This window comes from Pogoniulus pusillus, chromosome 41, assembly GCF_015220805.1.
Source record: "Pogoniulus pusillus isolate bPogPus1 chromosome 41, bPogPus1.pri, whole genome shotgun sequence".
NCBI classification, from domain to species: Eukaryota; Metazoa; Chordata; class Aves; order Piciformes; family Lybiidae; genus Pogoniulus; species Pogoniulus pusillus.
The window spans coordinates 2,710,285-2,732,651 of NC_087304.1; the positions used below are offsets into that span (position 1 = coordinate 2,710,285).

Genomic DNA, 22,367 nt, shown 5'->3' on the forward strand with positions numbered 1-22,367 from the left:
GTGCTGGCGGAGGTGCCGGGCCCGCAGCGGGGTCGGGGTCGGGCGGCGGCGCGGCCGGGGCCGAGTCGTGGTACTTGGCGCTGCTGGGCCTGGCCGAGCACTTCCGCACGTCCAGCCCGCCCAAGGTGCGGCTCTGCGTGCACTGCCTGCAGGCCGTGCTGCCCCGCAAGCCCCCGGCCCGCATGGAGGCCCGCACCCACCTCCAGCTCGGCTCCGTCCTCTACCACCACACCCGCAACGGCGACCAGGCCCGCGGGCACCTGGAGAAAGCGGTGAGCAACCTCCCCCCTCCCCATCCCGGGGCCGGGGGTAAGGGTTGGGGGGGGTGGTGGTTGGCGGCGGGGAGGGGGCGGGGGAAGCCCTGGCGGGGCTGGGCTGTGGGGGTCGCAGACTTAACCTGTGCCTTCTCTTGCAGTGGTTGATATCTCAGCAGGTATCCTTTGCCTGCCTGCCTGCGGGAGCGACGCCGCTGCCAGGCCGCCTCACGCCTCCGCCGCCTCCTTCTCCTCCTCCTCCTCCTCCTCCTCCTGCTAACCAAACCTCTGTGCGGGGACAGAGCCTGACCCTGGGGATGTGAGGGTTTGCTTGGGGCTTTAAATCGACTTCCCTGCTCGGAGGCCAATTTGCTCCCAGCGATTGTGTGACTTTGGAGGGGGGTTGGGATGTGGAGCCGCTGGGGGGCTGTGAGGCTGCTGGGGAGCCGCTGTGGGGCTGCTGGGGGGATGTGGAGCTGGGGGGATGTGGGGTTGCTGGGGAGCCGCTGGGGGGATGTGGGGCTGAAGGGCCTCTGGGGGCTATGGAGCCGCTGGGAGCTGCTGGGGGCCGGGGAGCCGCTGGGCTGTGGGGCTGCTTGAGCTGTGGAGCTGCTGGACTATGAGGAGCCGCTGAGCTGGGGGGCTGCTGGGCTATGAGGGGCTGCTGGGGGGCTGTGGGGCGGCTGTGGAGCTGGGGGGATGGGGGGCTGTGGGGCCGCTGGGCTGGGGAGCCGCTGGGGGCTGTGGGGCTGCTTGGGCTGTGGAGCTGCTGGGCTATGAGGAGCCGCTGAGCTGGGGGGCTGCTGGGGGGATGTGGGGCTGTGGAGCTGCTGGGCTATGAGGAGCCGCTGAGCTGGGGGGCTGCTGGGGGGATGTGGGGCTGGGGGGCTGCTGGGCTATGAGGAGCCGCTGAGCTGGGGGGCTGCTGGGCTATGAGGGGCCGCTGGGGAGCTGCTGGGGGGGCTGTGGGTGCTGTGGAGCTGCTTGGGCTATGAGGGGCCGCTGGGGGGCTGGGAGCTGCTGGGGGGATGTGGGGCTGCTGGGGAGCCACTGGGAGCTGGGGGGATGTGGGGCTGCTGGGGAGCCACTGGGAGCTGGGGGGCTGGGGGGCTGTGGAGCTGGGGGGCAAGTGAGCTGCTGGTGGATGTGGAGCTGGGGGGCTAGTGGAAGCTGCTGGGTCTGGAGCTGGGGGGCCTGTGGGGCTGCTGGGGCTGTGGCGCTGCTGGGTTCTCGGAGCTGCGGGGGCTGTGGAGCCGCTGGGGGGCTGTGGAGCATGCTGGGTTCAGTAGCTGTGGTGGCTGTGGAGCCGCTGGGGGGCTGAGAGCCGCTGGGGGGCTGTGGAGCTTCTGGGTTCAGGAGCAGGGGGGCTGTGAGCGCCGCTGGGGGGCTGTGGAGTGCTGGGTTCTGGAGCTGAGGGGCTGGCTGGGTAGCTGCTGTGTCTGGAGCTGGGGGGCTGTGGAGCCGCTGGGGACTGGGGGGCTGTGGAGCTACTGGGTTCTGGAGCTGGGGGGCTGTGGAGCCGCTGGGGGCTGGGGGGCTGTGGAGCTGCTGGGTTCTGGAGCTGGGGGGCTGTGGAGCCGCTGGGGGGCTGTGGAGCCGCTGGGGGGCTGTGGAGCTGCTGGGTTCTGGAGCTGGGGGGGGCTGTGGAGCTGCTGGGTTCTGGAGCTGGGGGGGGCTGTGGGGCTGTGGAGCTGCTGGGTTGGTGTTTCCTTAACTCCGGGGCTGTCAGATCCCCCAGTTCGAAGATGTCAAGTTCGAGGCAGCCAGCCTGCTGTCCGAGCTCTACTGTCAGGAGGTGAGTGCACCTCACAGGCTGTGGCTTTGCCCTGGCTGGGGGGGGGTGTGAGGGTGGTGCTGCAGGGCTCTGTTTCTTTCGGGTGCCTTTGAATTGTCCGAGTGAGTCTGCTGCTCTCGGTAGGAGGCTTTAGGATGTTTGTAGAGGTCAGCAGCAGTGTCGGTGGAGAGCAGGGAGGGGGCAGCATAAGAAGCCTTTTTTGGAGGGGGAGGTCTTGAGTATAGCAGGGAAGTTGCCGCTGGAATTTCGGTGCAGGTCTTGCACAGCAAAGGAAGTTCACTTGGAGTCGTAGAATCAGGCAGGGTTGGAAGGGACCACGAGGATCATTTAGTTCCAACCCCACTGCCGTGGGCAGGGACACCCTACCCTAGAGCAGGCTGGCCAGAGCTTGGTCAAAGGGTTTCTTCAGGCCTCCTTTGGACAAAGACAGGCAAGGAGGGAAGGAAGTTCTGGGGGCCCTGTGTGTGCAGCTGTGGGGGCCCTGTGTGCAGTTCTGGGCTGCCCAGGGAGGTGGTGGAGTGGCTGTCCCTGGAGGTGTTCAAGAAGAGGCTGGATGAGACACTTAGTGCCATGGTCTGGTTGATTGGTCAGGGCTGGGTGCTAGGTTGGACTGGATGAGCTTGGAGGTCTCTTCCAGCTTGGTTGATTCTATGATTCTGGAGTCCTCTGAGCAGTTCTGGAGCCCCCAGCACAAGCAGGACATGGAAGTGTTGGAGTCTGTCCAGAGGAGGCCACTAAGATGTTCCAAGGGCTGCAGCAGCTCTGCTCTGAGCACAGGCTGAGAGAGTTGGGGCTGTGCAGCCTGGAGAGGAGAAGGCTTTGAGGAGACCTTGGAGTGGCCTTCCACGATCTGAACTGTGCTCCAGGAGGGCTGGGGAGGGACTATTGCCAAGGGCTTGGAATGGAGGAAGGAGTTTGGAGTGGCAGAAGTGAGACTGAAAGTGGATGTTAGGAAGAAGTTTGTTGCAGTGAAGGTGGTGAGAGCCTGGCACAGGTTGAGTGTGGTGAGACACTGGCACAGGCTGCCCAGGGAGGTTGTGGAGCACAGAAGCACCCAATGTGATCAAAGATCACATTGGGTGCTTCTGTGCTCCACAACCTCCCTGCTTCTGTGCTCCACAACCTCCCTGGAGGTGTTCAGGACCAGGTTGGATGAGACCTTGAGCCACCTGGGCTGGTGGGAGATATCCCTGCCTGTGGAACTGGATGATCTTGAAGGCCCCTTCTGACCCAGCCCATTCTATAGATCTTTGAAACTCTTCTTTGCTTCCTCTGAAGCAAATCTTTGCTTTTTCTTTGCCTGCCTGTTAAAAAGTGGCCAAAGGAGCTAAGTAAATCCCTTAAGGGAATGCCTCAGGTCATAGAATCAGTCAGGGCTGTAAGGGAGCACAAGGAGCAGGCAGTGCCAGCCCCTGCCATGCCCAGGGACACCCTACCCTAGAGCAGGCTGCACACAGCCTCAGCCAGCCTGGCCTCAAACACCTCCAGCCATGGGGCCTCAACCACCTCCCTGGGCAACCCCTGCCAGGCTCTCACCACTCTCCTGCTCAACAACTTCCTCCTCACCTCCAGCCTCACTCTCCCCACCTCCAGCTCTGCTCCATTCCCCCCCACTCCTGCCACTCCCTCACAGCCTCCAAAGTCCCTCCCCAGCTTTTTTGGAGCCCCCTTCAGATCCTGGCAGGCCACAAGAAGGTCCCCTGGGAGCCTCCTCTGCTCCAGCCTGCACAGCCCCAACTCTTTCAGGCTGTGCTCACAGCAGAGCTGCTGCAGCCTCTCAGCATCCTCCTGGCCCTGCTCTGGACACTCTCCAGCATCTCCACAGCCCTCTTGGCCCAGGGGCTCCAGAGCTGGATGCAGGACTCCAGGTGGGGTCTCAGCAGAGCAGAGGAGGAGAATCCTCTCCCTGGCCCTGCTGGCCACACTGCTGCTGCTGCAGCCCAGGCTCTGCTTGGCTCTCTGGGCTGCAAGTGCTCACTGCTGGCTCCTGCTGAGCTTCTCCTCCAGCAGCATCCCCAAGTGCCTCTCCTCCAGGTCCGAACCTCTCAATTCATTCCTTGGCTTTGCTGCGTTTGTGTTTCGTGACCTTTAAGGCTCAAACTTGGGGGGAAGGAGGGGTTTAAACAGCAAAGAGAAATGGGTGGGGGTGGTGTTGATGATGATGGTGGTGAGGCAGAGTGTGTGGTTGTCTTGCAGAACTCAGTGGACACAGCCAAGCCTCTGTTACGCAAAGCCATCCAGATCTCCCAGCAGACTCCCTACTGGCACTGTCGGCTGCTTTTTCAACTTGCAGTAAGTGATTCCTGTCCAGCTGTGGCACTCTTAGGGACAAAGCATCACAGTACCACAGTATCACCAAGGTTGGAAGAGACCTCACAGCTCATCAAGTCCAACCCTTTAGCACAGAGCTCAAGGCCAGACCATGGCACCAAGTGCCACGTCCAGTCCTGCCTTGAACAGCTCCAGGGACGGCGACTCCACCACCTCCCCGGGCAGCCCATTCCAGTGTCCAATGACTCTCTCAGGGAAGAACTTTCTCCTCACCTCCAGCCTAAATCTCCCCTGGCACAGCCTGAGGCTGTGTCCTCTTGTTCTGGTGCTGGCCACCTGAGAGAAGAGAGCAACCTCCTCCTGGCCACAACCTCCCCTCAGGTAGTTGCAGACAGCAATGAGGTCTCCCCTGAGCCTCCTCTTCTCCAGGCTAACCAATCCCAGCTCCCTCAGCCTCTCCTCGTAGGGCTGTGCTCAAGGCCTCTCCCCAGCCTCGTTGCCCTTCTCTGGACTAGACAAGAGCTATATTTACCTTGAAAAGAGTCTTTGTCCTCCCCTCCCCCAGTCTCTGCTGCTAGAAAGGAGTTTGTGCTCTGAAGTAAGCACCCCTTGGCAGGCTGGGGATTGGGGTAAGGGAAGAAGGCAGCAAGGATCTTTTCATTTTACATTCACTCAGGGTTGCAGCACCTCTCTTGGGGCTGAAACAGTTGTGCTTGTTCAGCCTGCAGAAGAGAAGGCTCCAGGGAGACCTTAAAGCAGCTTGCCAGGACCTGAAGGGGTGCAGGGAGAGCTGGGGAGGGATTTCTGACAAGGGCTGGGAGTGCCAGGATGAGAGACAGTGGCTTTGAGCTGGGAGAGGGGAGATTGAGAGTGCAGAGGAGGAAGAAATTGTTGAGAGTGAGGCTAGGGAGACACTGGCACAGGTTGCCCAGAGGGGCTGTAGGTGTCCCCTCCCTGAAGGTGCTCAAGGCCAGTCTGGATGAGGCCCTGAGCCAGCTGTGCTGGTGGAGGTGTCCCTGCCCATGGCAGGGGGTTGGAGCTGCCTGATCTTTGAGGTCCCTTCCAACCTAACCCATTGTGTGAATCAGACCAGCTCTGTGTGGTATGAAAGGAGTCCTTGGAACTGTTCCAGCCTGGTGCTGGGGTTGTGCCAGGGGCTCCTGCAGAAACATCTCCCACCAGGTACCACCTTTAGCAAGGAGCTGTGTAGCTCCTGGCACGTAGAGCACAGGAGGACTCAGGCTTCTCAACAAGTGCTGCTGAGCTTCCCAGAGCAGGAGCTGATCTCTTTTGGTCTGTGTTTGTCACTGCAGCAACTACACACACTTGAAAAAGATTTGGTGTCTGCCTGTGATCTCCTGGGAGTTGGAGCAGAGTACGCCCGGGTGGTAGGATCAGAGTACACCAGGTGAGTTCCCTGCTCCTCCCTTAACCCTGCCCACCACAAATGCTTTGCTTTCCTCTTGGAGCTCTTCATAGAGTCCTGGAATGGCTCAGCTTGGAAGGCAGCTCAGAGCTGATCTGCTCCAACCTCCCCAACCTGGGCAGGGGCACCTCTCAGCTAGACTCAGCTGCTCCAGGCCTCACCCAGCCTGGCCTTCAACACCCCCAGCAAGGAGGCAGCCACAGCCTCCCTGGGCAGCCTGGGCCAGGCTCTCAGCACCCTCACACTGCACAACTCCTTCCTCAGCTCCACTCTCCCCTTGCTCTGCCTCAGCTCCAAACCATTCCCCCTTGGCCTGGCTCAGAGCCCCTCAGCAAAAGTCTCTCTGCAGCCTCCCTGCAGGATCCCTTCAAGTTTTGGAGGGCAGCTCAGGGATGTGAGCACTGGAGGGGTTTGAAGGGCACAATCCTCTCTTCCTGGGGGTTCCCTCAGGTCTCAGAGCTTCTGCAGCTTTTTTTTCCCCCTTCCCTCCTGAAAGCAGCAGTATCCCCTGAGGCTCTGGAGACTCTTTCTTGGAGCTGAGCTTCACTGATGGTCTTAGCAAAAGTTCTCTCAGCAGCCTGCTTTGCTGATAGAAATTACTGCAGCTGGAACTGCCCCAGGCCTGGATGCAAACCTGAGAGCTGGGATTTGGCTTCCTGAGGCTGTTTTGGGGGGCAGGATGGCAGCTTTGGTTCCTTCACACCCTCTGCTGTGCTGTTTTGGGGGGCAGGATGGCAGCTTTGGTTCCTCTGCACCCTCTGCTGTGCTGTTCTGGGGGGCAGGATGGCAGCTTTGGTTCCTCTGCACCCTCTGCACTCTGTTTTAGGTGTTAGGATGGCAGCTGTGGTTCCTCTGCACCCTCTGCACTGTGTTTTGGGGGGCAGGATGGCAGCTTTGGTTCCTCTGCACCCTCTGCTGTGCTGTTTTGGGGGGCAGGATGGCAGCTTTGGTTCCTCTGCACTGTGTTTTGGGGGGCAGGATGGCAGCTTTGGTTCCTCTGCACCCTCTGCACTGTGTTTTGGGGGGCAGGATGGCAGCTTTGGTTCCTCTGCACCCTCTGCTGTGCTGTTTTGGGGGGCAGGATGGCAGCTTTGGTTCCTTTGCACCCTCTGCTGTGCTGTTTTGGGGGGCAGGATGGCAGCTTTGGTTCCTCTGCACCCTCTGCACTGTGTTTTGGGGGGCAGGATGGCAGCTTTGGTTCCTCTGCACCCTCTGCTGTGCTGTTTTGGGGGGCAGGATGGCAGCTTTGGTTCCTCTGCACCCTCTGCACTGTGTTTTGGGTGGCAGGATGGCAGCTTTGGTTCCTCTGCACCCTCTGCTGTGCTGTTTTGGGGGGCAGGATGGCAGCTTTGGTTCCTCTGCACCCTCTGCTGTGCTGTTTTGGGGGGCAGGATGGCAGCTTTGGTTCCTCTGCACCCTCTGCTGTGCTGTTTTGGGGGGCAGGATGGCAGCTTTGGTTCCTCTGCACCCTCTGCTGTGCTGTTTTGGGGGGCAGGATGGCAGCTTTGGTTCCTCTGCACCCTCTGCTGTGCTGTTTTGGGGGGCAGGATGGCAGCTTTGGTTCCTCTGCACCCTCTGCTGTGCTGTTTTGGGGGGCAGGATGGCAGCTTTGGTTCCTCTGCACTGTGTTTTTGAGAGGCAAGCTGGCAGCTTTGGGATTTTTTTTTCCCTTAGGGCTTTAAATGCAGCTGCAATTTGAGTAACTTTCTTGGAGCCTGACCTGATTTTGTTCCATTTCAGGGCCCTGTTTCTGCTGAGCAAGGGGATGGTAAGTTGATTGTGCTCCTAAACTAAAGCAGTTCCTTGGTTAGTGTCACTGCAGGTGGCAGAGTCATCCAAGTGGTTGATTTTAGAGGGGGTTTTGTCCTTCTCTCTGCTCTCTTTTGTTCCTGTGAGTGAGCACAGCATTAAAACAGACCTGGGGTAAGCCTCAAGTCATTAAATCACTATGACAGGAGAAGACTTTGAAGGTCCTCAAGTCCACAGTGGGGGAAATTCAGAGCTTCATACAATGAGTTGGGTTGGAAGAGACCCTTTAAGGTCATCCAGTTCCACCAGCCCAGCTTGCTCCTGGTCTTGAACACCTCCAGAGAGGGAACATCCTTCTCTGGAGCCTTTCCAGCCCTGTCTGGATGTGTTCCTCTGTGATCTGTGTTAGATTGGATGGTCCTGCTCTGGCAGGAGGGGTTGGACTGGATGAGCTCCTTGGATCCTTTCCAACCCCTGACATCCTGTGAGGCTCTGCCATCATCCACAGCCTCCCTGGGTGACCTGTGCCAAGTGCAGATTGTCCCTGGAGCCTTTCAGTGAGGGATGAAAAGTGGAGGGGGTGTGAAAATCTTATTGCTTGTGCAAGGAGATGTCTCTGAGGCTGCTTTTGGCTTAAAGGCATCCACCTGGGGAGGCTCTGCTGGGGGTTTCAGGGTGTTTGAACTGTGTTAGGACCAGAGTGATGTGAGGTGGTGGTGGTGTTGTGAATTCCAGCTGCTTCTGATGGAGAGGAAGCTGCAGGAGGTGCACCCTCTGCTCACCCTCTGTGGGCAGATCGTGGAGAACTGGCAAGGAAACCCCATCCAGAAGGAGTCTCTGAGGGTCTTCTTCCTGGTGCTGCAGGTCACACACTACCTGGACGCTGGGCAGGTGGGTTTGAGCTGGGTGGGCCTCCTGCAGCTCCCCTCTCAGACCTTCAAGATCAACCAGTTCCAACTCCCTGCTCCAGGGCAAGGACACCTCCCCCCCCACCCCCAGGCCAGGTTACTCCAGGCCCTACCCAACCTGGCTGTCAGTACTGTCAGGCTTGGAGCCTCCACAGCCTCTCTGGGCAGCCTGTTCCAGTGCCTCAACACCCTCCTGGGGAAGAATTTCCTCCTCAGGTCTCCTCTCAATCCAGCTCCTTCCAGCCTGCAGCCATCAGCCCTCCCTCTGTCACTGCAGGGCTCTGCACAAAGTCCCTCCCCAACCCTCCTGGAGTCCCTTCAGGCACTGGCAGGCAGCTCTAAGGTCTCCCTGCAGCCTTCTCCCTGAACCAACCCTCCCAGCCTGGCCTCACCCCAGAGCTGTGGAATCTTCTTCGTGGCCTCCTCAGGGGATTATCCACTGCCTTTAGCTGGGAGCAGCAAGTGCCAGGGGAGCAGCTGTGCCCTTGCAGCTGGCTGTGACCTGGCTGCTGTGTGCAGGTGAAGAGTGTGAAGCCCTGCCTGAAGCAGCTGCAGCAGTGCATCCAGACCATCTCCACCCTGCACGACGATGAGATCCTGCCCAGCAACCCTGCAGACCTCTTCCACTGGCTGCCCAAAGAGCACATGTGTGTGCTGGTCTACTTGGTGAGCAGCTCCTTTCTTCTGCTTCAATCTCAGCTTGGAGGGGCTGGAAGGGACCTCTGGAGCTCAGCCAGTCCAACTTCACTGTGCTCAAGCAGGGCACCCACAGCAGCTTGCCCAGGAGCTCAGTGGCCAGGGTGAGGTTGGAAGCTCTGCAGAGAAGGAGACTCCACAACCTCCCTGGGCAGCCTCACACCAAGCAGGGTTCTCCTCCTGTTCAGGTGGCACCTCCTGGCTTCCAGGGTGCCTTGTGCTGTCCCTGGGTACCACTGAGCAGAGTCTGGCCCCAGCCTCTTACCCCTCACAGCTCCTTTAGCTCTTGCTGAGCATTGCTCAGCTCCTCTCTGGGGCTGCTCTGCTGCAGGCTCTCAGCCTTTGCTCCTCACAGAGCTGCTCCAGGCCCCTCAGCAGCTTTGCAGCCTCCTTTTGCTCCCCAGTCTTTCTCTTGCTTAGCTTCCCTCTGGGACTGCTCTTCTGCAGTCTCTCAGCCCCAGGGCTCTCAGCCTTTGCTCCTCACAGAGCTGCTCCAGGCCCCTCAGCAGCTTTGCAGCCTCTATTGGACTCTCTCCAGCAGTTCTCTGTCCATCTCAAATTGGGGAGCCCAGAACTGGACCCAATACTCCCAACTGCAGCCTCAATTTGCCTTCTTTTCACCCAGAGAGAGTGGGAAGTTTTGACTGCAGGCTCCTGCCATCAGCTTCCTCACTGCCTGTGATGATTCCTCCTGAGTCATGTCCAAACTCCTTTCCAAAGCTGGGAGCTGAAGCTCTGTGTGACCCCCTCCAGACCTCTCCTGTGTGCAGAGATGTTTATTGGGCATCTTTCCTGTGTTCTCTGGCAGGTGACAGTGATGCATTCCATGCAGGCAGGATACCTGGAGAAGGCTCAGAAGTACACAGACAAAGCACTCATGCAGCTGGAGAAGCTAAAAAGTAAGGCTCAGGCTGTAGCACCCAGCAGCTGCTGCAGGGTTTCAGCACTTGGTGCTAATCAAAAGCAAATCAGAAGCCCAGCAGCTGCTCTGAGCATCTTGGGGCAGTGCTGGTTCTGCTGCAGCTCAGAGCTTTGCTCTGGTTTGGTTCATTTGAAGAGAAAGCAAAGTTTTGGGAGGGGGGGGAGGGGTGAGTGGGGGCTCAGTTGCCTTTCTCCCTCCATGGTTTGATTCTCCCAAGCCAAATTGTGTCCCCAAGGAGTTTTCCCTCAGCTGATGCTCAGCCCTGCTGCTCCTGGCACTTGAGGCAGGGTGGATTGGGTGGGGGTTTGGGTTGTGTTTGGCTTTTAACCCTCTGTCAGCCTTCCCCTGGCAGCTGGGCAGTGTGCAGGGCTCCTCTGGCACCAGCTTGCTCAGCTCAGGGGCACCACAGCTGGCTTTGCACTTGGATCTCCTTGGTGTTGGAGCTTGGCTGAGCCTCCCTGCTGCTGGGGGGTGTGTGGGAGGCTGCTGGGCTGGGTGCTGATGCTGACCTCAGTGCCCTGACTGGGTGATTTCTGCCCTTGCAGTGCTGGACTGCAGCCCAATCCTGTCCTCCTTCCAAGTCATCCTGCTGGAGCACATCATCATGTGTCGGCTGGTCACAGGGCACAAGGCCACGGCCCTGCAGGAGGTAAAGAGGGGCTGGCAGCACTGCCCAGCTGGGGAGAGGGGCACAGGGACAGCTCCTAAAGAGGGCTGGGCACAGGGCACAAGGCCACGGCCCTGCAGGAGGTAAAGAGGGGCTGGCAGCACTGCCCAGCTGGGGAGAGAGGCACAGGGACAGCTCCTCAAAGAGAGCTGGGCACAGGGACAGCTCCTAAGTAGAGCTGGGCACAACAAGGCCACGGCCCTGCAGGAGGTAAAGAGGGGCTGGCAGCACTGCCCAGCTGGGGAGAGGGGCACAGGGACAGCTCCTAAGTAGAGCTGGTCACAGGGCACAAGGCCACGGCCCTGCAGGAGGTAAAGAGGGGCTGGCAGCACTGCCCAGCTGGGGAGAGGGGCACAGGGACAGCTCCTAAGTAGAGTTGGACACAGGGCACAAGGCCATGGCCATGCAGGAGGTAGAAGGGGGCTGACAGCACTGCCCAGCTGGGGAGAGTGGCACAGGGACAGCTCCTAAGTAGAGCTGGGCACAGGGCACAAGACCATGGCCCTACAGGAGGTAGAAAGGGGCTGGCAGCACTGCCCAGCTGGGGAGAGTGGCACAGGGACAGCTCCTCAAAGAGAGCTGGGCACAGGGCACAAGGCCATGGCCCTGCAGGAGGTAGAAAGGGGCTGGCAGCACTGCCCAGCTGGGGAGAGGGGCACAGGGACAGCTCCTAAGTAGAGCTGGGCACAACAAGGCTATGGTCATGCAGGAGGTAAAAAGGGGCTGGCAGCACTGCCCAGCTGGGGAGAGTGGCACAGGGACAGCTCCTCAAAGAGAGCTGGGCACAGGGACAGGTCCTAAGTAGAGCTGGGCACAGGGCACAAGGCCATGGCCCTGCAGGAGGTAAAGAGGAGCTGGCAGCACTGCCCAGCTGGGGAGAGGGGCACAGGGACAGCTCCTAAAGAGGGCTGCTGCCCTCCAGAGGCTGCTCCCTCAGGCTGCAGTGGAGCATTCCAGCAGTGCTTAACCCACTGCCAGATCTGCTGTTGCTCAGGACCCTGAACCCCCAAAGCTGTGCAGTGAAGAGCTCCCCTCAGAACTTGCATTGGAAGCCTCTGGAGCTGCTCATGGAGTCCCAAACTGCTTGGAGGCTGCAGTTGGCACCTCCCTGCTGCAGCCTGACTCTGGAGTGACTCCTTCCCTCCTCCTCCTCCTCTAAGCACATCTTGGCCAAGTTCTGGTTTTTAGGGCTCTGCCTTTCTGTCCTCCTCCTCCTCTTGCAGAGTTTTTGGGCCACTTATTTCATGTCAAAACTCTGTTGGGGTTTGGTTTGGGTGGGTTTTACCCCTCCCTCCCCCCATTCTCAGTCATTTTTGAAACCTTCTCCACTCCTGCTTTATTTATAGGATGTTCTGCTGCATCCTCTCAGTCTCTGCTGCCATCAATGTGCTCAGTGGGTGGGGGGAAATGAGGTTTCTGGCTCATAAAACCCATCCCAAGCACATCCCCCCGTGGAAGATTTGGGTTCCAGGGTGGTTTGTTTTTGTTCCCTGCTGCATGGCAGCTCAGATGCTGAGGCTGTCAGGAGAGGTTTGTGGTTGTTGGGCTGCTGCTGCCACCCTACGGTGGAGCTGCTGCAAAGCCAAAGCAGCCCAAAGCAGTGTGATTGGGGAGCAGGGAGGTTTTTGGGGGGACAGGGCCAGGAGCCTGGCTGCAGGGCAAGTTCAGCCTCCAGCTCTACCTAGCAGCAGCACTGAGGATCCTTGAAGCAGGGACTGAGAGCTTGAGGTGTGGGATGTGAGTGGAATGGGTTGGGCTGGGAGGAACCTTCAGGATCATCCAGTGCCAACCTCCTGCCATGGGCAGGGACATCTGCACCAGCCCAGCTTGCTCAAGGCCTCATCCAGCCTGGCCTTGAACACCTCCAGGGAGGAGGCATCCACAGCCTCCCTGGGCAGCCTGTGCCAGTGTCTCCCTACTCTCACTGGCAAGAGTTTCTTCCCCTCCCCTGCCTCCTCCTTGCCCCCCCCCCCCCAGTCCCCTGCCTCCTCCTTGCCCCCCCCAGTCCCCCTGCCTCCTCCTTGCCCCCCCCAGTCCCCTGCCTCCTCCTTGCCCCCCCCAGTCCCCTGCCTCCTCCTTGCCCCCCCCCAGTCCCCTGCCTCCTCCTTGCCCCCCCCCAGTCCCCTGCCTCCTCCTTGCCCCCCCCCCAGTCCCCTGCCTCCTCCTTGCCCCCCCCCAGTCCCCTGCCTCCTCCTTGCCCCCCCCCAGTCCCCTGCCTCCTCCTTGCCCCCCCCAGTCCCCTGCCTCTCCTTCCTTGCCCCCCCCCCAGTCCCCCTGCCTCCTCCTTCCTTGCCCCCCCCAGTCCCCTGCCTCCTCCTCCTTGCCCCCCCCAGTCCCCTGCCTCCTCCTTCCTTGCCCCCCCCAGTCCCCTGCCTCCTCCTTCCTTGCCCCCCCCAGTCCCCTGCCTCCTCCTTCCTTGCCCCCCCCAGTCCCCTGCCTCCTCCTTCCTTGCCCCCCCCAGTCCCCTGCCTCCTCCTTCCTTGCCCCCCCCAGTCCCCTGCCTCCTCCTTCCTTGCCCCCCCCAGTCCCCTGCCTCCTCCTTCCTTGCCCCCCCCAGTCCCCTGCCTCCTCCTTCCTTGCCCCCCCCAGTCCCCTGCCTCCTCCTTCCTTGCCCCCCCCCAGTCCCCTGCCTCCTCCTTCCTTGCCCCCCCCAGTCCCCTGCCTCCTCCTTCCTTGCCCCCCCCAGTCCCCTGCCTCCTCCTTCCTTGCCCCCCCCAGTCCCCTGCCTCCTCCTTCCTTGCTCCCCCCAGTCCCCTGCCTCCTCCTTCCTTGCCCCCCCCCAGTCCCCTGCCTCCTCCTTCCTTGCCCCCCCCAGTCCCCTGCCTCCTCCTTCCTTGCCCCCCCCAGTCCCCTGCCTCCTCCTTCCTTGCCCCCCCCAGTCCCCTGCCTCCTCCTTCCTTGCCCCCCCCAGTCCCCTGCCTCCTCCTTCCTTGCCCCCCCCCAGTCCCCTGCCTCCTCCTTCCTTGCCCCCCCCCATTCCCCTGCCTCCTCCTTCCTTGCCCCCCCCCAGTCCCCTGCCTCCTCCTTCCTTGCCCCCCCCAGTCCCCTGCCTCCTCCTTGCCCCCCCCTGCCTCCTCCTCCAGAGCATGAAGTTGAGCACAGGTAACTCAGGGCACCACCTTTTGCCCCCACAGATCTCCCAGGTCTGCCAGCTGTGCCAGCAGTCTCCCAGGCTCTTCTCCAACCACGCTGCCCAGCTGCACACTCTCTTAGTAAGTGTCTACAGGTAGCAGTACAGTTCTGACTCTCTGGAAGGCCCTACCCAAGGCTCTTACTCTCAGCTAGTAAGGGCAGAGTATGCAGTGAGGTAGGCAGGAGGATCTGCTGGATAAGGTCTGCCTAAGCCAGGGGCAGCCCTGCTCGGGGGGACTCACAGACAGAGTTATTTCAGAGCCCCTCAGAGTGGGTTGGTTGGGAAGGGACCTTCAGAGCTCATCCTGTGTCCCCTGAGCATCTCCTGTCCCCTGCAGGGGCTCTACTGCATCTCTGTCAACTGCATGGACAACGCAGAAGCACAATTTACTACAGCACTGAGGGTAAGAGCTGCTCCCCAGGGCAGCACCTGGGCACAGGCAGTGTGCAGATGTGCAGCTGGCAGCTGTGTGGCTCCTGAAGGGGAGCAGTGTGCAGATGTGCTGCTGGCAGCTGTGTGGCTCCTGAAGGGGGGCAGTGTGCAGATGTGCAGCTGGCAGCTGTGTGGCTCCTGAAGGGGAGCAGTGTGCAGATGTGCTGCTGGCAGCTGTGTGGCTCCTGAAGGGTGGAGGCTGAAGGGGAGCAGTGTGCAGATGTGCAGCTGGCAGCTGTGTGGCTCCTGAAGGGGAGCAGTGTGCAGATGTGCTGCTGGCAGCTGTGTGGCTCCTGAAGGGGAGCAGTGTGCAGATGTGCAGCTGGCAGCTGTGTGGCTCCTGAAGGGTGGAGGCTGAAGGGGAGCAGTGTGCAGATGTGCAGCTGGCAGCTGTGTGGCTCCTGAAGGGGAGCAGTGTGCAGATGTGCTGCTGGCAGCTGTGTGGCTCCTGAAGGGGGGCAGTGTGCAGATGTGCTGCTGGCAGCTGTGTGGCTCCTGAAGGGGAGCAGTGTGCAGATGTGCAGCTGGCAGCTGTGTGGCTCCTGAAGGGGAGCAGTGTGCAGATGTGCTGCTGGCAGCTGTGTGGCTCCTGAAGGGGGGCAGTGTGCAGATGTGCTGCTGGCAGCTGTGTGGCTCCTGAAGGGGAGCAGTGTGCAGATGTGCAGCTGGCAGCTGTGTGGCTCCTGAAGGATGGAGGCTGAAGGGGAGCAGTGTGCAGATGTGCTGCTGGCAGCTGTGTGGCTCCTGAAGGGGAGCAGTGTGCAGATGTGCTGCTGGCAGCTGTGTGGCTCCTGAAGGGAAGTGCAGAGATCATCTCCAGTCCATAGGGCACAGAGTGGGCTGGAAGAGACCTCAAAGCTCATCCAGCTCCAACCCCCTGCCAGCACATCTTGCTCAGGGCCTCATCCAGCCTGGCCGTGAGCACCTCCAGGAGGGGACCCTCCCCTCACCCTCCCCTCCACCTTCCCTCCTTGTCTCAGTGCTGCTCAGCTGGGGTCAGGAGGGTTCCAGTCTGTGTGTCAGGAGCTGAGCAGCTGCAGTGTCTGACTGTTGGCATCTCCTCCCTTTGCAGCTCACCACACACCAGGAGCTGTGGGCATTTATTGTGACAAACTTGGCCAGTGTCTACATCAGGGAAGGCAACAGGCACCAGGAGGTGAGTTTGGTTCTCTTCTGATCTTGTAGGACACACAAAGCTTCCTGAAGTGAACTAGCAAAGGGTGGCCTGGCTTGGGAGGGACCTGCAAAGCTCATCCAGCCCAACCCTCTGCACTCAGCAGGTTGCTCAGAGCTCTGTTGAGCCTCCCCTTGAGTATCTCCAGGGACTGAGGCCTCAGCTCTCTCCCTAAGCAACCTGCTGCAGTGTTTCAGCACCCTGATGGTGCAGAACTTGTTCCTCACATCCAATCCAAATCTGCCCTGCTCTGGTGTCAAACCATTGCCCTCATCCTGTCCCTGCAGGCCTTTGGCAGCAGCCCCACTGCAGCCTTTCTGTAGCCCCCTTCCAGCATCCTCACAGGCTCACAGGATGTTAGGGGTTGGAAGAGGCACAAAGAGCTCATCCAGTCCAACCCCCCCTGCCAGAGCAGGACCATCCAATGCAGCTCAGGGCACACAGGAACACATCCAGACAGGCCTGGAAAGGCTCCACACAAGGAGACTCCACAACCTCTCTGGGCAGCCTGTGCCAGGGCTCTGGGACCCTTCCAGCCAAGAAGTTGCCCTTGTGCTGAGCTGGAACCTCCTGTGCTGCAGCTTCCATCCACTGCTGCTTGTCCTGTGCCAGGGAGCAGTGAGCAGAGCCTGTCCCCCCCTCCTGACCCCCAGCCCTCAGAGATTGAGAAGCATTGATTCAATCCCCTCTCAGTCTTCTCTTCTGCAGACTAAGCAGCCCCAGGGCCCTCAGCCTCTCCTCATCAGCCAGGCCCTCCAGTCCCCTCATCCTCCTAGCCCTCTGCTGGACTCTCTCCAGCAGTTCCTGTCCCTCCTCAACTGGTGAGCCCCAAACTGAAGACAGTAGTCAAGATGAGGTCTCAGCAGGGCATAGTAGAGGGGGAGGAGAACCTCTCTTGATCTGCTGGACACACTCCTCCTAATCCACCCCAGGCTCCTATTGGCCTTCTTGGCCCCCAGGGCACACTCCAACTGTCTGCTGCAGTTTCCATCTCTTCAGGTGGTTTCAAAACCTCCCAGGCTGGAACTGAACAGCCAGAAATAGATGTGTGGAGGTGTTGCTTGTTCTTCAAGCTGTCTTTAATTCATCTTCTGTGCTCTACCAGTAACTTTTCCATAGCCAGGCTTGGAAGTTCCTTATGAAAGGGCTTTGAACTTTCCCCACCCAGCACACAAAGGTGTTAAAAAAAAGCTTAAGAGAGCAAAAAATCATCATTAAAAGCTCAACCCTTTGGGTGTTGTTTGGGTTTTATTCACTTCAATTTCTGGTTTCAATTCAAGAGCAAACCTGCTGCACTGTTTATTGCCTCAGCTACAACAGCCAGGAGCTTTCTGAGCCACCTTTGGCATTGTACAGGCTGAGAACTTGTCTGGAAGTGGAGTTTTAGGCTCCAAATGAGCTTGGAGACTCCTGGTGCTGAAGTGTTTCTGCTGTGATTGAAGAGTGGAGTAAAGTTGAGTGTCTTTGTGCACTGGTAGGATGTGTCTGATCATCTTCCTTCTCTCCTTCCTCTTTGCAGCTCTACAGCTTATTGGAAAGGATAAATCCAGACCATAATTTCCCTGTGAGGTGAGAATTCCAGGAGCTATCTACCTCTTGGTGCTGTGGTGGTGATGTTGGATTTCCAGCAGGAAATAAAATCCCAGAATCCCAGCATGGAGGAGGTTGGAAGTGACCTCTGGAGCTCAGCCAGTCCAACCCCACCCCAGCAGGGCACCCACAGCAGCTTGCCCAGGAGCACAGTGCCCAGGGAGGGTTGGAAGCTGTGCAGAGAAGGAGACTCCACAACCTCTCTGGGCAGCCTGCTCCAGGCCCTCACACCAAAGAACTTTCTCTTCCTGCTCAGCTGGAACCTCCTGGCTTCCAGTTTGTGCCCACTGCCCCTGAGCACCACTGAGCAGAGTCTGGCACCATCCCCTTGCTCCCCACAGCTCCTTTAGCTCTTGCTGAGCATTGCTCAGCTCCCTTCTGGGGCTGCTCTTGTGCAGGCTCAGCAGCCTCAGGGCTCTCAGCCTCAGAGCTGCTCCAGTCAACTTCCCTGAAGGCAGCAGTTGTGGCCACAGGTTGAGGGCAGTGTTGGAGATGTGCTGGTGGGGCAGGTCCCTGGAGGCCTCCAAGGTGCAGCCCCCTCAGTGCCAAGCTCTCAGTGCTCTGCTTCCCCTGCAGCTCTCACTGTCTCCGGGCAGCAGCTTTCTACATCCGAGGTCTCTTCTCCTTCTTTCAAGGAAGATACAACGAGGCAAAGTGAGTATAAAAACCACAAGAGGAGTCACTAACTCAAGCTTTTTAAGATCAAAACGAACCCCCTGGGGCCTGCCTCTCAAATCTGTCAGCTCTGCTCCTCCTGGGTTCAGCCCCACTCGTGGTGTAGGGTAGGAGGAGAGCTCCAGGAAGCCGTTTGGCTCCAGTCGGTTTGGCTAAGTGAGAGATGAGACATGGGAATTAAGAGCTTTGTTTAAGGTCATCCTTTTATTCCTGAGCACTGCTATTTGCTGGGTGGATTCCTGTGGCTCTCAGGGATGTTTCTGAGAGCCTGGAGGGGAAAGCAGAGGTTTTCCTCACCCACCTTCTGCTCTCCTCTGGCAGACGGTTCCTGCGGGAGACGCTGAAGATGTCGAACGCAGAGGACTTGAATCGCCTCACAGCCTGCTCCCTGGTGCTGCTGGGCCACATATTCTATGTCTTAGGGAACCACAGGGTGAGTCTGCTCCAGCTCTGCTCTGCCTCTGCACAGCTTCTGCTTACTTGCCAAAGAAAAGGAAGCACAGGATGGTTTAGCTTGGAATGGGACCTCAGAGCTCATCCTGCTCCAGCCCTCTGTCATGGGCAGGGGGACCTCCGCCAGCTCAACTTGCTCAAGGCTTCATCCAGCCTGGCCTTGACCATCTCCAGGGGGGAGGCATCCACAGCTCCTTCCTTGGCTCCTTCCTTGGCTCCTTCCTTGGCTCCTTCCTGGGCTCCTTCCTGGGCTCCTTCCTGGGCTCCTTCCTTGGGGGGCAGATAAGAACTGCAGGGATGCATTTGACTTTGCTGTCTGCTCTTCACCAGGAAAGCAATAACATGGTAGTGCCAGCCATGCAGCTTGCCAGCAAGATCCCAGACATGTCTGTGCAGCTCTGGTCCTCAGCTCTGTTGAGAGGTGAGTCAGGAAAAGTTCTACTGTTCAAGAGAGTCTTGGATCTAAAAGGTCTGGTGCCTGTAAGGGTCTGCAGCTCTAAGAGGGGCTGGATTTGAAGGGTCTGCAGCTCTAAGAGGGGCTGGATCTGAAGAGTCTGCAGCTCTAAGGGGCCTGGATCTGAAGGGTCTGGAGCTCTAAGAGGGGCTGGGTCTGGAGCTCTAAGAGGGCCTGGATCTGAAGGGTCTGGAGCTCTAAGGGGCCTGGATCTGAAGGGTCTGGCGCCCCAGAGGGGCTGGATCTGAAGGGTCTGGAGCTCTAAGGGGCCTGGATCTGAAGGGTCTGGAGCTCTAAGAGGGGCTGGGTCTGGAGCTCTAAGAGGGCCTGGATCTGAAGGGTCTGGAGCTCTAAGGGGCCTGGATCTGAAGGGTCTGGCGCCCCAGAGGGGCTGGATCTGAAGGGTCTGGAGCTCTAAGGGGCCTGGATCTGAAGGGTCTGGTGCCCCAGAGGGGCTGGATCTGAAGGGTCTGGAGCTCTAAGGGGCCTGGATCTGAAGGGTCTGGTGCCCCAGAGGGGCTGGATCTGAAGGGTCTGGTGCCCCAGAGGGGCCTGGATCTGAAGGGTCTGGTGCCCCAGAGGGGCCTGGATCTGAAGGGTCTGGTGCCCCAGAGAGGCTGGATCTGAAGGGTCTGGAGCTCTAAGAGGGCTTGGGGCTGGAGCTCTAAGAGGGGCTGGATCTGAAGGGTCTGGTGCCCCAGAGGGGCTGGATCTGAAGGGTCTGGTGCCCAAGAGGCTGAGTTGGGTTGGAAAGGACCTCAAAACTCATCCAGCTCCAACACCTCCACCAGTCCAGGCTGCTGAAGGCCTCATTCAACCCGGCCTTGAACACGCCCAGGGAGGGGACATCCACAGCCTCCCTGGGCAGCCTGTGCCGATGTCTCCCTGCCCTTCACTGGCAAGAATTTCTTCCTGCTCTCCATTCTCAACCTCCCTTCTAGCTTCAATCCATTGCTCACTGAGCAGCTGGAGTCTGTGCCTGCTGCCAGTGCCTGCTCCCACTAGATGGTGCTGGGAGCCCAAAAGACACAGCTCCAGCTGCTGTGGTGCTTTCCTGGGAGCCAGGAGCTGGCTTCCTCCTTTCAGAGCTGCTGTAACCTCAGTTTTAAGAGGTGGAACCCAAAGTTAATTCCATATCTGACCCCAAATCCCCTTGGAAAAAGGGGGAGGCTTCCCCAGCCTGTGTCCTTCTGCTTCTCTTGGGGGTTCTCTCAGCAGTGACAGGACTTTGGCTGTTGGAGTGAGTCATGAGAGGAAACAAAACAGGCTTTTCAGGTGGGAGCTGGCCAGCTGGCATCAAGCTCAGCTGGTGTTCCTGGGTGAGCACACTGAGGCCCTTCTCTTGCAGACCTGAACAAAGCCTGTGGCAATGCCATGGATGCACATGAGGCAGCACAGATGCACCAAAACTTCTCCCAGCAGCTCCTCCAGGACCACATTGAAGCCTGCAGTCTTCCAGAACACAATCTCATCACGGTAAGAGATCCTCAGCTCCCAGCTGGGCAGCAGTTTGGAGGCAAAGCTCAAGGTGCTTTGCTTCCCCTTTCTGCTGCTGCTGAGCTGCTAAACTTCTGGCTGCTTCTAAGTGCCTAAACTGGGCTGATAACAGGAAAAGGAAATGACTCAATTAATTAACTCCCTCTGTGAGGGTTTCTTTGGGGGGGTAAAAGCTCTGCCTTGGTGGGGTAAGGCCTCTTAGAAGCCTTTTCTTGGTACTCCAAGAGCTGCCTGTGTCTGAAAATGGCTTTTGGAGCAGGTAATCAGTTTGGTGACAGCTCTTGGCAGACACTTGCTGTGCTCTCAGGGTTAATTTTAGTGTTGGGGTCACTCAGTTTGACTCCTGGTGGGGTAAGCTTTGTTTTCCACTGCTGCAAGTAGAATTTCCTTGATCATTTTAGCATCCCTAAGTTTGGCTTTTTAAATCCTGCTTATCTCTAAAGCTGAACTTGCAGTCAGTGCAGCAGCTGATGGCTGTAGAGCCTTAAAGTGCAGCTCACTTTGGACTTTGTTGCTGGCCCTGCCCATCCAGAACTACTCTTTAACTCTGTTTTGAAAGTGCTGAATGGTTTCCTAAGCTGCAGCTCAGCAAGACCTTAAGATCATTTCCATGTCCATGAGAGAGTGCAGGATGCTCTGAGCTCCCAACAGCACCTTGTGGGGAGAAGGCAACAAGAAGAGGCTGTTTGCTGCCTTCACTCCCAGGACTGGTGAGGGTGAAGGTGTTTGGGATTCAGCCCATGCTGAAAGACTCACCCCAGGCTGCTCCATCCATGGGACCTCCTTCCCCTTTCCTCTCCTTCCTTTCCATTTTGTGTCTCTGCTGGAGTGGGGAAGAGGATTAAGAGCCAAAAACTAAACCTCCTCACTTGCAGAAGACTCCTAGAATCAGTCAGGGCTGGAAGGGACCACAAGGATCATCCAGTTCCACCCCCCTGCCACAGGCAGGGACACCCTACCCTAAATCAGGAAGAGTTTTGACTGAGGGCAGAGGAAGATGCTTGAGCCCAAGGGCTGAGCGAGGAGCTCTGGGAACTGCAGCTCAGTGCTTCATGGCTCAGACACATCCAAAGCTGAATCTCTGCTTCCTGCAGCTTCCTTTTCCTATGCTCAGACAGTTGGAAGTTTACCTGTCAGGGCAGGAAATGCTTTCCCCATGATCCAAACAGAGAAACCAACCAGGTTTGGAATGATGAGCACAGCATTGAGAGCCCCCACACCACTTAAACCAGAGCCAAAGCTGCCACACAACTTCTCCTGCTGGAAACCATTTAATCTTCTGGAGGTAGCAAATGATCCAAAGGAAGTTTCCTCCTCTCTTTGGGACAGCAGCTGTAGGATTTTCATGCTCTTTGTTATCTTTCAGTGGACAGATGGACCACCTCCTGTACAGTTCCAGGCACAGAATGGACCCACCACCAGCCTGGCAAGTCTCCTGTGAAACCAGAATCACTTATTTAGGACAGTCTGGTTCCAAAAGGAAAAAGAAAGAAAAAGGAAAAGAAAGAAAAAGAAAAATGCCCATTGGAAAAAAAAAAAAAGAAAAGATTAAAAACAAAACAAAAAAAAGGAGGAAAAAGAAAGAGGAAGAGGGACAAACAAAGAGGAAGAAAAAAAAGAGGAGAGGAAAAAAAGAGGAGGCAAAAAAAGAGGAGGAAAAAAAGAAGAGGAGACAAAAATCTGTAATGCAAAATCTTTTCTTCAAAGAAAAGGCAGCAAATTCCTCTTCTAGTGAGGGCCTTGTAGGGGAAAAAAAGGTTGCAGAAAGACAAAGAACATTTCCTAGCCTTGAGAAGAGAGAAGAAGGGCATTGGGAGCTGCTTTTCCTGAGGTGTGTGAAGCTCCAGCTAGAGTTGTGTGTGTAGCTGCTGCTTTTAATCTGCTCTCCTCTGGTGAGAATTAAGGTTTAGTCCCAAGGACACTTGGTCCTTACCTTGCTAGATGCCTGCTTTTAACACTTGGCCCAGGAGGTGAAGAGGATTCCCCTCTCAGTTGGATTCTGAACACCTTGGGGTTTGTTTTCTCTTCCCCCTCCCCCCATCCCCTTCCTGGAGTGGGAATCTCAGCCCAGTTTTAATGTTTGCTGTGTCCCTTCCACTCTGGGGGAGTCATTGGCATCAATGAGCCAGTGGAAGGTGCCCTAAAGTTCTGCATTTTAGGTTTGCTGAGGTCATTTTCCTTCCTCCTTCTTGTCTGCAAGTGGCTGCCAGAGCTGTTTGGGAAGGGGGGGTCGTGGTGCAGGGTGAGAGGTGGACGGGAGAGGCAAAATCA

The 22,367-nt window shown here is 58.1% G+C and overlaps 1 protein-coding gene and 2 long non-coding RNA genes across 3 annotated transcripts in view; 2 read left to right on the plus strand and 1 right to left on the minus strand.

The window, feature by feature from the left end:
• On the plus strand, nucleotides 1-21,642 carry MAU2 (MAU2 sister chromatid cohesion factor). Its single transcript, XM_064175175.1, has 19 exons — nucleotides 1-272; nucleotides 416-433; nucleotides 1,984-2,049; nucleotides 4,246-4,341; nucleotides 5,634-5,728; nucleotides 7,487-7,514; nucleotides 8,231-8,386; nucleotides 8,923-9,069; nucleotides 9,908-9,998; nucleotides 10,567-10,670; nucleotides 13,823-13,900; nucleotides 14,159-14,224; nucleotides 15,326-15,409; nucleotides 16,947-16,996; nucleotides 17,594-17,671; nucleotides 18,014-18,125; nucleotides 18,476-18,566; nucleotides 19,948-20,075; nucleotides 21,463-21,642. The coding sequence occupies exons 1-19, from the start codon at nucleotides 183-185 to the stop codon at nucleotides 21,535-21,537; spliced, it is 1,653 nt and encodes a 550-aa protein (XP_064031245.1). The 5' UTR covers nucleotides 1-182; the 3' UTR covers nucleotides 21,538-21,642.
• LOC135192240 (uncharacterized) overlaps nucleotides 16,642-22,367 on the minus strand; it is a 15,657-nt gene continuing 9,931 nt past the window's right edge. Inside the window, exon 4 of the long non-coding RNA XR_010308944.1 lies at nucleotides 16,642-21,531. This is a non-coding gene — a long non-coding RNA (uncharacterized LOC135192240). The remainder of the gene's footprint in view (nucleotides 21,532-22,367) is intronic.
• Nucleotides 22,139-22,367, plus strand: part of LOC135192244 (uncharacterized) — a 5,131-nt gene continuing 4,902 nt past the window's right edge. The window contains exon 1 of the long non-coding RNA XR_010308950.1: nucleotides 22,139-22,345. This is a non-coding gene — a long non-coding RNA (uncharacterized LOC135192244). The remainder of the gene's footprint in view (nucleotides 22,346-22,367) is intronic.